Below are 16,584 nucleotides of genomic sequence, written 5' to 3' on the forward strand. Positions count from 1 at the left end.
TTCAAAATCATTAAAAACGCAAAGAATCAGGATGAAGAAAACCCATGAGATCCTCGCATCGGATGGAATGAATTAGAGATCTCAGTTTGATACAATTATTACAACTATCGCATGTGAGAAAAGATTCATGAAGGGGGCAAAACGTCGGAGAATCATCGACATCGTTGAATGGTGATAGTTAGATGGAGACAATTGTGTAGAGAGCAAAGATGCAAGCAGAAACGTTTAAGAGAGAGAGAGAGAGAGAGAGAGAGAGAGAGAGAGAGAGAGAGAGAGAGAGAGAGAGAGAGAGAGAGAGAGAGACTCATTAGTGAGAATTCTATGGTTTTATATAAGCTTACTTAGATCAAACGGTTAGGGTACATGCTTTAAAAAGAAGTGAAATGCTAACAAGTGTCCTTTGAACATTGTTTAAACAACAAAAAATAGTATTTTTTGTATAAAAACTTGTGTAATTATTACTTTTACATGTGTTTGACTTATGTTTTCAAGATAAAATTTCTTGTAGTGGATTCCTTAAGCAATGTCCTTAGGACACTTGCTAGCATAACCTTAAAAAGAATGGTACATATATTAGATGACCTACTCAAGTAAATATAAATAATACAAGATTAATCCCTCTAGCAAAGTAGGACTACAATAAACATAAAACTCTCACTCAAAATATATATTTTTTTTTTCAAAACTTGAAATATTTAATATTGTTGTATTTTCTGAGTTGAATTCGAACTCAAAATCTTTGATTTATTTTAGTTGAAGGATATTCTTTAGCATGTTAATAAAATAGTTTTGATGACCTGGGCATTGATTAAGCACAAAAAAAGTAAGTTTTTATTAAAAAGTACTCCCGCCATTTTTATTTCTTTTGATGTTTTAATATATTTTTTCCTAAATTTACCCTTATTGAAAAACACACCGCAAAACTATTAAATGAGTTGTGACATTTGACTTATCACATGTGAATTTAATTATAAATAAGGATTTTTAGTCCAAAACATACATATATTTATGCAATTTAATTACTCCTTAAAACTTGTGTCAAGAGTTACTCAATGAAAAATGACAATTTATATTTGGAAAATGTTAACGAGTGCCCCCGGGCACTTTTTAAGACCTTTAAAAATTAACTTTTTTGAAATTTTTTGTAATAATTGCATTGAAAATTGAAACATTTGCCTTTTTTTATGGAATATAGTATTTTCTCCTTTTAGAATACTTAGTGTTCCGGGGACACTCGTTAAGAAGACCTTGATATTTCTAAGACAGAATTTTTGATCTTTAAATTCCTTAACCAGCATCCCAGACAGACATCGGTTGGCGAGACCCGTAAAAAATGATTCCGTGAATGATAAGGTGTGTCCATGTGAGTTTAACGTTTAGAAGGAGGAAATGGAGCGGTAAAGGATGCAAATATCAAGAGTGAATCTGAATCCACGTGTATTGTTGGGGATACGCACATCTTCCACCGTCCAATCACGTTGCTATTCCCGACCCCAACAACAATATACACACTCACTCTCACTTCTTCTACAAACAACTAAACAACAACATCAACAACATCGTCTTTTGTTGAATTGAATGCAATTAATAATAATTGATGAAACTCATGGCCTGTTATGCTCCTTTTCCTCATCTTCAATTTCAACACCTTAGTCAACAACACCACCGCAATTTTCTACCACACAAATATCCCACTTCTTCTTCTTCTTCTTCTTCTTCTTCTACTCGCCTTCACCAAAATCATATTTCTCTCCCCACACAATACCGTCTCTTACGCCGACCCAATTTTACTCTTAATGCTCTTCATTCTGATCCACATCATCAGGTAGGTACCTACAGTCACTCACTCACACTCACACCCGTAATTGAAGAATTTAATCACATTTTGTTTTGTTTGAAGGGAAATGAAAGAAGCTATGATTATGAGCAATGGGATTCACTTACATCAAAATTCTCTGGAGCAGCTAATGTCCCTTTCCTGTTACTGCAAATGCCACAGATTTTACTTAATGCCAGAAATCTCATTGCTGGAAATAATACTGCTCTTTTTGCTATTCCATGGCTGGTAATTTTTAAATCATACACTTGTCTTGTGGGTTTCAGGATCATTTTATGATTTTATATTTTAATTTTGTTACTGTGGTCTGCATTATTACTAAGTTAGAATGTTGAATATTTACTACGCAGAGTATTAAATTGTGTTCAGATATATATTATGATATGATAGATGTTTTTGAACTCATTTTTTGTACAAGTCTATGAGTTGTGTCTATCAATAGGGTTGTATCTGAGGCAGGGCGAGGAGGGCGACCGTCCTAGGCTCCAAAAAATAAGTACGAAATTTGGACCCCAATTTTTTTTAGGGGTCTATTAGGCCCTAAAAATATTGCTTAGTTTTTAAAGGGAGGTGTGCTTGTTGGTAATGGGCTTAGTTTCCGTTTACTGTGATTGTTATAATTTATAAACCGAGTTAAAATAAAAAAACATAGGTAGTATATAGAAACATCAGTGTAACATAGATATCATAATTCTTTGAATGAAACAAGAGTGAGATTAAAAAAGAACAAAGGCATTGATAAAGATTTGCAAGAAGAAATTGCAAAGGAAAAAGAACGTTTGAGACAAGTTTTAATAAGAATAATATTTGTTGTTAAATGTCTTGTTAAACAGAATTTAGCTTTTCGTGGATCTAGTGGAGAACTATTTGAGATCGTCAATGTCACAAGACAGGTTGAATGGTCTAGCCATTTTATGTATTGAGAAAGATATGATAAAAAATATTGATGTAGATACAATTATTAGTGACTTCGCATCTAGAAAATCTCGTAGGAATTGATTTGTATGAACATTTGAATATTAAATAAAAAGTTCAAAGTTTTTTGTATCAAGTTTGATGTTTATATACATTTATTAGTTAGGACCCAAATTGTAGGTTCGTCCTAGGCCACCAAAATCTCAGAAACGGCCTTGTGCTATGGAGATTACATGACCTTAAGAAGACCTTTTGAGTTCCTCTGAAAAAATAGCTGATCCTCTAGTTTGAGAACATGTGATGTCACATGGTATCTTTACTTCATTTGAATGAGAGTTGTTGTTTCAAAAGCTCTTGCATACCCACTTCACTTGGCTGAATTAATGAGGTTTTAACATTTTTTGAAAATTGTGCTTCATAGTAGTAAAGTGTAAATTTTTTAATTTTTCTTTGTTCATGTACTTTAATCAAACATGCACGGCGTGGCGTTGCTCTTATATCCTAATGTGGTTGACCTTTAGTGACATGATTGTCAATGCAGGGAATGCTTACTAGTTTGCTTGGAAACCTGTCACTACTTTCATACTTTGCCAAGAAGAGAGAAAAGGAAGCAATGGTAGTGCAGACACTTGGTGTAATTTCAACATATGTTGTCATTGTTCAGTTGGCATTAGCGGAATCTATGCCTTTGCCGTACTTTTTAGCAACTTCAGTGGTTGTAGTGTCAGGTCTTTTTCTGAATTTCATGAATTACTTTGGCTTACTAAATGCTGGAATCTGGCGCTTTTGGGAAGATTTCATTACAATTGGGGGTTTATCGGTGCTTCCTCAAGTAATAGTGTTTTCCTTCTCCCAGCCTAGTATTAGTAAAATTAGACGTTGTTACCGATTTCCTAACTCGCATTTCCCAATTTACAATCTGGATACAGATAATGTGGTCTACATTTGTCCCCTATCTACCTAACAGCATCTTGCCTGGTGCCATTTCCTTTGTCATAGCTGTCGTGGCTGTTACCATGGTAATCTTCTTATTTCCTTTAGGTTATATTTGATTATTTCTCAGAACTTAGTCCGGGTTGCATGATAAAATGTACATGTGTTCATACCCATTACAAATACTGTACCCCATTGTGAATCAGTGGAAGAAAATTATAACAAAACTATATTTGTCTGTCGCATTTGACAAACCTCAAAATGTCAAAATGAATTCATATTTCCCACCCAGATTGTTATATGTTATTAGCCCTATCATACCAATGTTAAACACATAACTTAATATATTTCCTGAATTTTCATTTAAGTACTTAATTCACCAACTTATGCAAAAGAGGATGATGGTGATAAAATGTGATTAACTATTGTTCTATTTTAATGTGTATTTGTTAACTAAACCAAGAAATTTGGAATTCCATGTCTTGTTTCTAGATTAGGTCGGATGGAATTGAAGCAGGGAAATAGGTTTTCACTTTCATTTTCATTTACTTACAGGCAAGAACTGGAAAACTTTCTGAGAAAGGTGTTAAATTTGTTGGTGGAATATCTGGATGGACTGCTACATTACTCTTCATGTGGATGCCCGTTTCTCAGATGGTAAACGTTATATATGATGAATATTTTTGTGGCTTTAAGAGCAGTGTAATTCATCTTTCATCCCCTATGCATTTTTCTTATGACCCATTTTTTGTTTTTTCTAGTGGACAAATTTTCTCAATCCTGAGAACATGAAAGGCTTGTCTGCTTTTTCTATGTTGCTTGCGATGCTTGGAAATGGACTCATGCTTCCACGTGCTTTATTCATTCGTGATTTCATGTGGTAATTCACTTTCTTCTATTGATAAAAAAATGACAGCAATATCAAATTTTCGTTAAATCTCAAAGCAGTGTTATAGTGTAGCCTTTGACTGTTGCAAATTTGTCACATTATTCACGCAAGTTGTTGTTTTTGCCATTCGCTGAAAATTTCCTGAGTTACTTACAACCCCCGTTATGGTTAAATCCTTGTTGTAGATTAGTTTTTTTTTTTTTTTTTGGCATGTTTGTTGCTGAATAGTTTTTTACTTTTTTGAATAAGTTTGTTGTAGAATAGTTGGTCACAGTAATATGTAGAAAATGAGGTGTTACTCTAATTGTCATGGTGGGTGGTGGTTCAATTTAAAAAATTTATGGGATTATTTTTTAAATAAATATTGTTTTATTTGCTTTGACTCCAGTGATAATTGATTTATTGTGTGTGTATATATATGTGTGTGTGCGCGCGTGCGTGTGTTTGTGTGTGTGTACTCATGTTTTCTGTTGCTTTCTTTTCCATTTCTAAATGCTGTGTTGCAATTTTCTGAAATTGTTTCTAATACGTTACCGATTTAACTATGATTGTAGGTTCACTGGTTCATCGTGGGCTACCATATTCTATGGATATGGGAATCTTGCATGCCTGTTCCTGTAAGTGAATGCAAGTCCAGTTTTCATCTGCATTTTGGGTCTGGTGCTCTCTAGCAAAATTTAGAATCATCTCTAAACTGATGTTGTTTTTCGTTCCAGTTTAAACATTATCAACAAGGAATTCTTCTTGGCAGCAACTGTCGGTTTGGTCTCATGGATAGGTTATCCTCTTGAGCAATCATATTATCTAATTTATATACGGAATACGTATTTCTGTTGAATGTTTGATTTGTATTTTGAATTGGTTACAATTTTTGTGTTCACAATCAATAATTAAGGTGGTATAACTATTTTATGTAGTGGTTATAAATATAAACAGATATTACTGAGATCCCATACAACTAGAGTAGAGATGTTGTCAAGTTATAAGGGTTCAGCGATTCTCGCCTCTTAAGCTAGCCTTTGCGTTGAGTTATGTGCAGCTCAAATCTAAAAGATGTTATATACGAAATTGCACAAGCTGCCTTTATTTTATAGATAAAATACTGCTGAAATGGCTTTCTGATTAAAGTGGTATTACATTTTTATGAAATTGCGACAGGAATGGCTTTCTGGAGAGACAGTGTAGTGCATGGTTACAGTTCACCTTTGGCTTCTCTACGTGACTTAGTTTTTGGATCTCAAATTTAAAGTTTGTGATGCCGGATTGATGAAGTTTAGACATATGGTCCTCTACTGAAGTAATCATGCTTGATCCACACTGTATTGCATCTGCAGCAGGCTACTGAGTTTTCAATTATGTGTATAGTATGGTGAAATCATAATCAACACCAGTCTTCTCCCATCTTGGAATTGAGTCATTGAGATCAGTATGTTGTAATTAATTAGCGTTTTACAGGATGATACAGTATAATTTGTAATGTTTAAAGTGAAATTTATATCTTTCATTGTTTAGTCACTTTTTCAAAGTCTTGTCTGTCATTTATGTTTTAGAATATATCTTAACTTCCATTATATTTATTGTAAGTATTGTTAGTGTTGCTTAGTTTTTCTTTTCTTTGTCATCTCTTAATCTTCTCACCTATGAATTACATTCATTCTTAAATTTCTTTAACTTTGCTGCACTTTCTTTATCCGTTTCAAGAACTACACTTGCCTAAAAGATCGTTGTATGCGATGGATCCATTAATATCCACATTATTTATTCTCTGATATTGTGAAGCTAATTTTATCGTTGGAACCAAGTTGGTCTAGATGATCTTAAATGTTTTGACATTAGTGCAAAAACTGGATCTAATTCCGGTTCGCAAAATGTGAAACACTTTAATGGTTTTGCAGCCGACTTAAAGTTTATAAAACAAGAAGAAATAACATGTTTTAGGTTGGATGAAAATTTATAAACGTCTCAAAGTTTCGATAATCAAGTTATTATGTACAAATAATTGACTTATAATCAAATCATTTAGGTAGACTTTTATAACTATCCGGCTTAAAATGTTTTTTTTTTTTTTTTTTGCGTTGATTTCTAAAAGAATTAGCTATTTATGTATTGTCAACACTTAGAAATCTCAGAATTAAGAAACTTTCACCAACTTTACCATTGAAGTCGCGCATTATAAAAAAATCTACCTCTCTACAGTCTAATATTTTCGTACATAAAAGAGTGCAAGACCAATCATAAGATACATCCAAGAGTTTCCTAAAAAAACCATATATACAAGAGTAATGAAATTTTTTGTGATATAAACACTTGAAAGCTTCTTTTATCCCCTCCCAACATATCTCAAAATACATGATTTGTCTATATTATCAATATGGATATAACGTCTAAATAGGTTAACTAATTTTGACAAATCGCGTGCTTTGAGAAATACAGGCGGACAAGGAACCTTCTAATTTTTTTTTCATTGGGCTTAATACAATTTACATTGCTTAGTTATTTATTTATTTTTTAAATCTGAGCTTAGCTCATTTGGTAAGGGATAATGCACACTTTGTGCAGGGGCCGGGGTTCGAACCCCGGACACCCCACTTATTCATCTTAAAGGTGAATTTCTCTAGCCACTAGGCTACTTGACCAAAAAAAAAAATCTGAGCTTAAAGTTACAGTTAAATGAGCACACATTTTCTATTAATTATTTTTTTCTTTTTTTCATTTCATTCAACTTATCAATCTGAACTGAATTGTTTGTGAGTTTGAATTGAGTCAAGTTCAATAAAGAATAAGAAAGGTTCACAATGTACATCAATTAAAATTAAGTTGAACAATTTTTTACCTCATCTCATCAAGTTAAATTAATTCAATTTAGAGTCGGCGTCTCATTTTTAGACATTACATGTGAGCGGGAAAAATCGGACTGATAATAAAATCGGGCTTTAATATTTAAAAAAAATTAGGCCCAAATAAACAAAGTACATCGATTGTGTGGAATTCTGCTCTTCTCCCAACACAAAACACTCGCGCACAACTGAAATTACCAATTTACCCTGCGCTACTTAAGTAACGCAGCGGGAGTTAACTCATGCAAGTGTTAATTCCAACGTAAGTTAACTCGCGCAAGTGTTAATTTCAATGTGAGTTAACTCGCGCAAGTGTTAATTTCCAGCGTGAGTTAACTCAGGCAAGTGTTAATTCCAGCGTGAGTTAAGTTGCGCAACGCATGTTAAAATGCTCAGATTTTAACACTTGTGTTACTTAACTAACGCAGGGATATTTTTGGTATTTCAGTTAGACGCGAGCAGAATTCGATTGTGTGTTGTGTTGAAGCCCTAGGATTACAAAACATAGAATAGAAGGCACGTAATCGAAGGTGAATGTCGTAGAAACCACAATCCCTAGCAAACAAGACCAGAGGTAGAGCGAGCGAGCTTTGAAGCTGAATGCAGGTGTTGCCGTTTTGCCCTTTTTGTATCAGCAACAAGAACTTGGAGTCGCACCACTGACCAGTTTCCGTCGTCAGTCGCCGGAAACAGGTAGAAATTCCGCCCATTCTTTTTCTCTTTTTGGTTCCATTTCCGATTTTCCTTCCTATTTCCCGCGCGAGAATGCGATTCCGCTGCGGCGGCGATAAAATGCAGCGCACTGTGATTCTAATATTGCGCGCCAAGGCGGTCCCATTTCATTCTATCTAGTGTTAGTGTGTGATAGATAAATTGGGGAAACCAATTCAAGCTCATATTTTTGTTTTTGCTTTCCATTGCTAGGATCGACGCTGTTGTTAAAATGATATTTTCTTGCTGATTTTTTCAATTCCTCATGATTGATTTCTTACCCAGATTTTGTGTATGTATGTGTGTGTGTGTGTGTGTGTGATTGACATGCCCAGATTTTGAACAATGGCTCAACCGAACTTGCCTAAAAAATTTGATGACTATGACGACGATGATGATGATCAGCCGATAACTTTCAAAAGATTCGCTAAGAAGAGTCCGTTGCATCCCGAAGTAAAGAAAACAACTTCTAACAGTCATGGAGGACAGTCAAATGGAAAGATTACTGACGTGCCTTCTTCAAATGGCCAAACTTCTAAGCCATTGCCCATGAAACCTTGTGCAGGAATTGCAAAACCATCAAATTCGTCTTCATTAGGTGATAAACCAAAACCTGTTAATGTGAAGAATGAAACAAAAGGTTATTGTGAAGATTCAGAGGATGACGATGATGATAAACCGCTGAGTTCTAAGTGGAAGATCAAATCTAATCATGATAACAAAGTTGTAGCCCCTGTTGTTATCAAGAAATCTTCTCAAGACTCGGATGATGATGATGATGTCCCTCTGTCAGCAAAGTTCTTACGGAAACCTAATTTGGGAACATCCAATAAGAAGCCTATTTCAAAAGTTCAGAAAGAGCGGCAAAATGGTTCCAGCACTAGTAGTAAACAGCAAAAGTCATCTACACTACCAGTTAAGAGAGAACTAGAAAATTGTGATTCCATGCACTCTTCGGTTAAGAAGTCAAAGGTCTCGGATTCAGCTGCTTCAATCAAAACTAAGCAAGTTTCTGTCAAGTGTGAGATTAAGGCTAAGGAGGAAGAAGATGACGATGATGATAAACTTCCCATTTCCCACTCTTCCGTTAAGAAGCCAAAGGTCTCAGATTCAGCTGGTTCAATCAAAACTAAGCAAGTCTCTGTCAAGTGTGAGATTAAGGCTAAGGAGGAAGAAGATGACGATGATGATGAACTTCCCATTTCCCACAGATTCAAGTCGTCACCAAAATTAACCGATAAACCATCTTCCACTAAGAAGATATTGACAAAAGTTACTAAAGTGAATAAGTCTGGTTCAGCATCTTTTAAGAAACAGACCAAGAGCAAACAGACCAAGAGCAAACAGACCAAGAACAAGTCTAAACAATCAGGCAGAGATTCGGAATATTCCAGATCTTCAACGCTTCTTCCTAGCTCTGGTGATGGGCAGAAAAAATGGACTACGTTGGTTCACAATGGTGTCATTTTCCCTCCTCCTTACCAGCCCCATGGAGTAAAAATGCTTTATAAGGGGAAGCCTGTTGATTTGACTCCTGAGCAAGAGGAGGTGCGATATAATATCTAAAAACTATGCTTTTGTTCCATTTTTTAATGAATTGTGTTTACTTAAATACTTTGGTGTACATGTTTCTGTAATTCTCAAGTCTCTTCTGAGTTTTTGACTGTATTGTGGTCTTTAAATATGCTTTGCAGGTTGCTACAATGTATGCAGTTATGCGAGATACAGATTACATGCAGAAAGATAAGTTCAAGGAGAATTTCTGGAATGACTGGCGAGAGGTGCTAGGAAGAAAGCATGTAATTCAGAACTTGAAAGATTGTGACTTCACCCCAATCTATGACTGGTACGAAAGTGAAAAGGAAAAGAAGAAACAAATGACTACAGAAGTAAGTTGGTAACTGCGTATACGTAATTTCATTTCTCAATAATAGAAATAGAAATTGATACATTCTGGAACATTACTTTTTTGAGTGGATTTTTTTGTCTCTTTCCAATATGTACACACCAATTGGTTAATATGAAAATTTAATTTAATTTTGATTTTAGTTGGTATATTTATATATTCTTTACAATAGAGTACTGCACCATGTGATTAGTTGAATCACATGATTTGGTACAACTTGTCAAGCCATTATTTCCTATCGTAAATGACGTTTTTTCTTTATTCATTTCTCACAAATTCTCACCAGCAATTGAAAATCAAATTATCTAAATTCGTTGAATGAAAAAGAACCGAAGGAGCACTACTAAACGGTACCCTATTGGAATATTCTACTGAAGGAGCCTACTAAACGATACCCTTTTGTTTTCATGTATATTATATTTGTCCAACTTTTTTAATTAATGTCCTTGAATCCTACAATCTCACAGTTTAATACAATTTGAAATTCACTATTTAAAATTAGCTTGGTTGTTGACAATTTGATCACCGTAACACCGATTTCATTGATGTTACGAAACATACGTATAAGTTTGTTGATTTGTTAACTACTTTTAAAAGGCAACAGAGAAGAAACTAAGGCAGTGTATGAAGTTTCTAGCCAATTTTTTACTCCTTCGCAGGCCTTTTATATTTTAGTTTTGGGAGGAGCGGAGATGTGGGTGTGATGTTATAGATTATGTTCGTCTCTCTCTCTCTCTCTCTCTCTCTGTGTGTGTGTGTGTGTGTGTGTGTGTGTGCGTGTGTATTAGACAATTTTGACTCCTAATTAAGTTGTACACTAGAAAGGGAAATTAAAGATGATGGAGAGGTCCAGCCTTGTCTGGTGTTAGTCGCTAGTGACAACCCCAGAATTCCCAGTACATGAATAACAGAATTCATGCATGGCAAAATTAGGGAGTGGGAGGGAGAGGATTCCAGACTCTTGAAGAGCTACAGTTTTGTTTGTGTTTCAGATCATAATGTCTATATATTTTCACTGTCCTGTTCTTTATTTAGAGAGGAGTTATATGTAATTAATTACTTTTGGGGCTGATGCTGATCATATTTGAAGTCAATGAAAGTGTATTATTAGTAAAATTCAGAAATATTGTATACCTTATTCTGATTTCCATGTCTCTTATAGTATGTACTATGTGGGTGAGTTGTGGCAAGTTTGTACCATGTTAACCTGAAAGGTTGTTATTCATGTCATCTATTGTTTAATTGTTGACCCCTTTTGTTTTTCCCTTTACGCAGGAGAAGAAAGCTCTGAAGGAAGAAAAAATGAAGCAAGAGGAGAAATACACGTGGGCTATTGTCGATGGTGTTAAAGAGAAGGTTATATCTTGCTCTCTCTTTTCCTGTTATTTTCTCCTAATTCTTCTACAACTTTTATGACCTGTAATTGACCATCATGTTTTGTAAGCGGAAAAATGTTACACGATCTTCTCTTGACTTAGCCTTTACTCTTGATATTTCTTGTGGATATGATTTTATCTTTGGCCATATTATTAAAATTCATTTTGCTGAATCTGTGGCATTGCAAGGAATGATATATCATTTTTTTCAAAGATTTTTTTAAACAGTGTTCAGAAAATGGTTGCTTTTAAGGGAGTTATGCACCGGTGAATTTGCATGTTATTTCTCCTATTAAATTGTCTGACCTTTTTCTATTGAATTTTTAGATGTATCTTCATATCGCAAGTTGTTGATTTCAAATTTACTCATGAAGTAAAATTTTAGCTTATGACTATTTTCTATTAAATCTTCTTTAGGTTGGAAATTTCAGAGTTGAACCTCCAGGATTGTTCCGTGGCCGTGGAGAGCATCCCAAGGTATTATGCTAGTTATTACTGGAACTAGATACATGTAGAATTTCAGATATGATTTCATCCTCAGAATTTTGACTGGCTTCTAAAGTTTATAGTATTTACTTACTGACGGAAGTTTATGTTATTAGATGGGAAAATTGAAAAAACGCATTCATCCAAGTGACATCACAATTAATATTGGAAAGGATGCACCAATTCCTGAATGTCCTATTCCTGGTGAATGGTATTATTTTACCTAATCTTTTTGGAGAATAAATTTAAATGCAAAAGAATATTGTATTTACCACCAAGTCGAAAGCTTTGTTTTTTATTTTGTTAATATGATCAAGTTATATAACCTTGGCAGCTGGAAGGATATAAGACACGACAATACAGTTACATGGTTATGCTATTGGAATGACCCAATTAATTCAAAGTTATTCAAGTATGTGTTTCTGGCAGCTAGTAGTTCCTTGAAGGGTCAAAGTGACAAGGAAAAGTACGAGAAGGCTAGGTTGTTGAAGGTGCTTTCATGCTTTCTTTGTTAGCTTTTATCAAATTCCATATTTCTCACATGATATTTTTAGTTTGCTTTTAAAAAACTACTGTAATTGCCAGATTTTAATTTCTTGGTGCAGGATTATATAGAGAACATCAGGGCTGCCTACACGAAAAATTTTACGAGTAAGGATATTACAAAGCAGCAGATAGCCGTTGCTACTTATCTTATTGATAAACTGGCTCTGAGAGCTGGTAATGAGAAGGTATTATGTCTATATGTGCACTTGCTAAATCTTTTCTGTGCTATCTACAAGTTACCCCCTTCACTAAAACACAAAATTACATACAAGAGGCCAAAAGACACGAATGTATAGGTTTGTATAATTGAAGTAGGTATTGTTTGTTCCTGGCTTACTCTGTATAAAAATCCGCTTTTAAAATAGGTTTGTTTAATTGAACTTTATTTGACATAGAATATTTGACGGTGTAGCCACGGCCTTTCCAATAAATCTACAAAAGTATTCTATTCTTTGAATTTATCGTAAACTTTCCTAGTGTGTTTAGTGCCTTCATTATCAGACGGTTTATCTTGATTTCTGCTCATTATTTATTTGTTAATTGCATTTGCTCAGGATGATGATGAAGCTGATACTGTTGGCTGCTGCACATTAAAAGTAGAGAATGTGACAAGAGAAGCCCCCAACAAATTGATGGTATTGAAGTTTTAGATTATTTTCACCTTTGTTCTTCTGGTTGGGTTTGATTAATTTAGGATCCTTTAGGGGTTTTCTAAGTGGAGTTATCAATCTCTTAGATTTCTCCAAATACCTGTTCCCGTACTGATTATTCTTTTTTGTTCATTATCTGTTTTAATGCAGTTTAACTTCCTTGGTAAAGATTCAATCAAGTATGAAAATACAGTTGAGGTTGAGCTTCCTGTTTATAATGCAATTTTGAAGTTCCAAAAAGGTGAGAAACTAATTCTTCTTTTTAATATGTTTATAGTTTGAGATAAATCCCTCAAGTGTTTTTCTCTCTTTTCAGATAAAAGCCCTGGTGAAAATCTCTTTGATATGCTGGATACAAATAAATTAAATACTCATCTGAAGGAACTCATGCCCGGCTTAACAGCAAAAGTCTTCCGTACATTCAATGCATCTATCACATTAGATGATAAGGTAAAAATAGGTTTAAACTTAAAAATATTATTTACGAAATTGATTCCCACCCCCCCTTCCCCAACACACACACATGACACACCCCAAAGAAAAGCTGGTTAAGATCAATGTTGAAGTTGTAGCCTTACGTCTTAGTATTACACAGTCGAGCTACATCAACAATTTTATATATGTAGCCCTCACATCAAAGCAGATACCTGAGGCTGAAAAATCCTTTTAATAACTTAAACTTACATGGTAATTTCCTCTTCACTGCTTTTTCTTTTCCAACATGAATTCCCTTTGATAAAAATACCCAGATCACCATCCACGCATCCCTATACCCAACCTTGGATCAAAATATACAAAATTGCATATATCCTTATTCTAGCATGTATAGCTTGTCATGTTATGTGATGATTTCTTGTGTTAGGTTATATATTAGACTGATATTTAATTTTCCTTGAATTGTGTGACAACAGTTGAATAAGGACACTAAAGATGGCGATGTTGCAGAAAAGATTGTTGTTTATAATCATGCAAATAAAGAGGTGAATTAGGATGAAAATATTGGTTTTAGTATTTTGATTTTAATTACTCTCATTTATGTTGTAACAGTCTTTCTTTTTCCGTAACAGGTTGCAATCATCTGTAATCATCAACGGAGTGTTTCAAAATCTCACAGTCAACAAATGACAAAATTAAATGAGAAAATTGACGAACTTCAGGTAATTAGAATATATGAGATCGTGAACCTGGGACTGTATGATATTTCTTAATCAATATGTTTGAATTATATAGATTTGGCTTTTCTGGGCCATGAACACATAATCGAAGGTGCCTTAATCTTCACTTGTAGGCTGATCTGAAGGAGCTGAAAGTAGATTTGGACAGGGCAAGGAAAGGAAAACCCCCTACAAAGAGTTCGGATGGAAAAAGCAAACGGAACTTAACTCCCGAAGCGTAATTTAGCTTTCTCAACATCTTTAACCATTGCATGTTTGAATTTCAATATGATTCATGATGATCGTGGTTTATCCAAAACATCTTTAACCATTGCATGTTTGAATTTGAATATGATTCATGATGATCGTGGTTTATCCAATGTACAGGTTAGAGAAAAAGATAACTCAAACCAATGCAAAAATTGAGAAAATGCAACGTGATATGAGGACAAAAGAAGATCTTAAAACTGTAGCATTGGGCACATCCAAGATAAACTACCTCGACCCCAGGATTACAGTTGCCTGGTGCAAGAGGCATGAGGTTCCCATTGAAAAGGTGCTGGCTTCTTCACTTGTTCAGATTAACTTATTCTTTTATCGATATGGTTATCTGTATCTTACGTTACATGCAAACTGTGTCCCAATTTGAATCAAATCTGAACCCAATCGATATGAATCGTTGTGCCTGTTTTGAACCTGAATCACAACTTGCCACTGATATTTGTTTACTACTTGTTACTTATCTGTGCTTCTAATTACCTGAAATTTCAGATGTTCACCAAATCTCTGCTGGCAAAATTTGCTTGGGCAATGGACGTGGACCCTGACTTTAGATTCTGAGATCTGTAGAATGGTGGCATGCTGAGAAGATGGGTTGAAAAAGTTTTTTTTTTTTGACTAACTTTCTATAAACAAAATTAATTGTTCCCTGTTTTGTGGAGTCTAGCAGAAATCGATGTTGTAAGTTCATCTAATCTAATTGCGGGGCAAGTTGCCCCCTTTCCTTTGAACTGTTTACTGCCTAAACAGTCAACAATTCATAGTTACAATTTTAATGCCATACCCACTTTGGTATATGTTCTTAATCTACCCACTTTAGCACGACTTTGTTTTAATGTTTTAAATACAGTATCAAATTGGTGATTGAATAGGTGAGACCTCTTGAGTTATACTTTAGTTGGTTTAATCACTTTCAATTATGGTTGAATTGGATAACAAATAAATTAAATTTACAAATATTAACAAAAAAAAGAAACTAATAAATGCAAAAATTAAACTAGCTGAACAACTATGGTACAACGTAATTCAACCGGCTTGCAGCACAATTAAGATCAAATCAATCCGCAATCTATTTAGGTCTTGGTTCAATTCTATAGATATTCCTTTTAATTCTTTTTATTTTTTTTTTTGCTAAAGAGAAGAAATAGTGACTCACACACGTAAGTGGAGCAGTTGACTTGAGGTGTCCGATCTAGCATTTTCGTTATTTTTATCAATTGAGTTAGCATTTGCAGACATTCTCTATATATTCTTTAAGGGTTTGTTTAGTGTGCAAGATAAAATACATGATACGATAATCCAGAATTTGATGATGCAGAAGGATATGATAAGTTAGATAATCTTAAAACTTATCGTATCATGCCTCATTAGCTTAAATTTCATGTTGGATTATAATTCAACTCATATGAAAGTCTGCAAGGTATTAACAAAATTAAATTAGAATTAATATTTATAAATTTTGATGATTCTTTTTTTTAAAATATTCCAATTTAATAGGTTTTAATTTATAAAAAAAAATATTAATAATTTTTTTTAAAGCTATTAACATGGAATATTTTAAAATTAAATGATTATTAAAAATAAAAAATATAAATCAAATTAAATATATTTTTGTTTTGTCGTTTACATATTATATATAGATCATACTTTATTTAGCTTATCTAACATAAATAGAATTATTTAGTTACTCGTAATTTTTTAGAGAAACTGAATTTGTTTATTTAGTAGTGTCAATGAATTTTTTAAAAAAATTATATGAAATTGTTTTTATCAACTAATGAATTTTAAAACATTTCACAAAAAATAAAATTATACCAAAGAAACATTTTACAAAATTGAAACTGTTTATTCCATAGTGTCGATGAGTCTTATTAGCTAAGATAAGCATCTATATATGTTTATTCACAGAGAAGATGATATTTGTACTAGCATTGCCTATGTTAAGTGAAAGAAACTATCACGAAAGGATCCCGAAAGAGAAATTGCGAATTTCACAGATTGTTGGTGGAAAAGAGATGGAAGTCAATAATAAAGACTTGGTGGAATACATGTCATCTTTCTATTT

The 16,584-nt window shown here is 33.8% G+C and overlaps 2 protein-coding genes across 2 annotated transcripts; both read left to right on the forward strand.

Moving 5' to 3' along the window:
• The first annotated feature begins 1,531 nt into the window (after window positions 1–1,531).
• LOC146929312 (maltose excess protein 1-like, chloroplastic) lies at window positions 1,532–6,176 on the forward strand. The gene is made up of 9 exons (XM_085701294.1): window positions 1,532–1,825; window positions 1,901–2,065; window positions 3,294–3,584; window positions 3,682–3,771; window positions 4,241–4,342; window positions 4,447–4,565; window positions 5,129–5,191; window positions 5,291–5,352; window positions 5,733–6,176. The coding sequence occupies exons 1-9, from the start codon at window positions 1,598–1,600 to the stop codon at window positions 5,819–5,821; spliced, it is 1,209 nt and encodes a 402-aa protein (XP_085557420.1). The 5' UTR covers window positions 1,532–1,597; the 3' UTR covers window positions 5,822–6,176.
• A 1,762-nt stretch (window positions 6,177–7,938) lies between these two features.
• Window positions 7,939–15,316, forward strand: LOC146929313 (DNA topoisomerase 1 alpha-like). Its single transcript, XM_085701289.1, has 16 exons — window positions 7,939–8,104; window positions 8,458–9,670; window positions 9,817–10,011; window positions 11,304–11,384; window positions 11,822–11,881; window positions 12,007–12,101; window positions 12,225–12,381; window positions 12,496–12,621; window positions 12,991–13,071; window positions 13,237–13,327; window positions 13,403–13,536; window positions 13,998–14,066; window positions 14,154–14,243; window positions 14,375–14,478; window positions 14,628–14,796; window positions 15,012–15,316. Exons 2-16 carry the CDS (start codon window positions 8,468–8,470, stop codon window positions 15,078–15,080), a joined length of 2,724 nt encoding a protein of 907 aa, XP_085557415.1. The 5' UTR covers window positions 7,939–8,104; window positions 8,458–8,467; the 3' UTR covers window positions 15,081–15,316.
• Window positions 15,317–16,584: the final 1,268 nt, after the last annotated feature.

This window comes from Medicago sativa, chromosome 4 (assembly GCF_051527215.1).
Source record: "Medicago sativa cultivar Bolivia chromosome 4, Bolivia_mono, whole genome shotgun sequence".
Classification (NCBI taxonomy): Eukaryota; Viridiplantae; Streptophyta; class Magnoliopsida; order Fabales; family Fabaceae; genus Medicago; species Medicago sativa.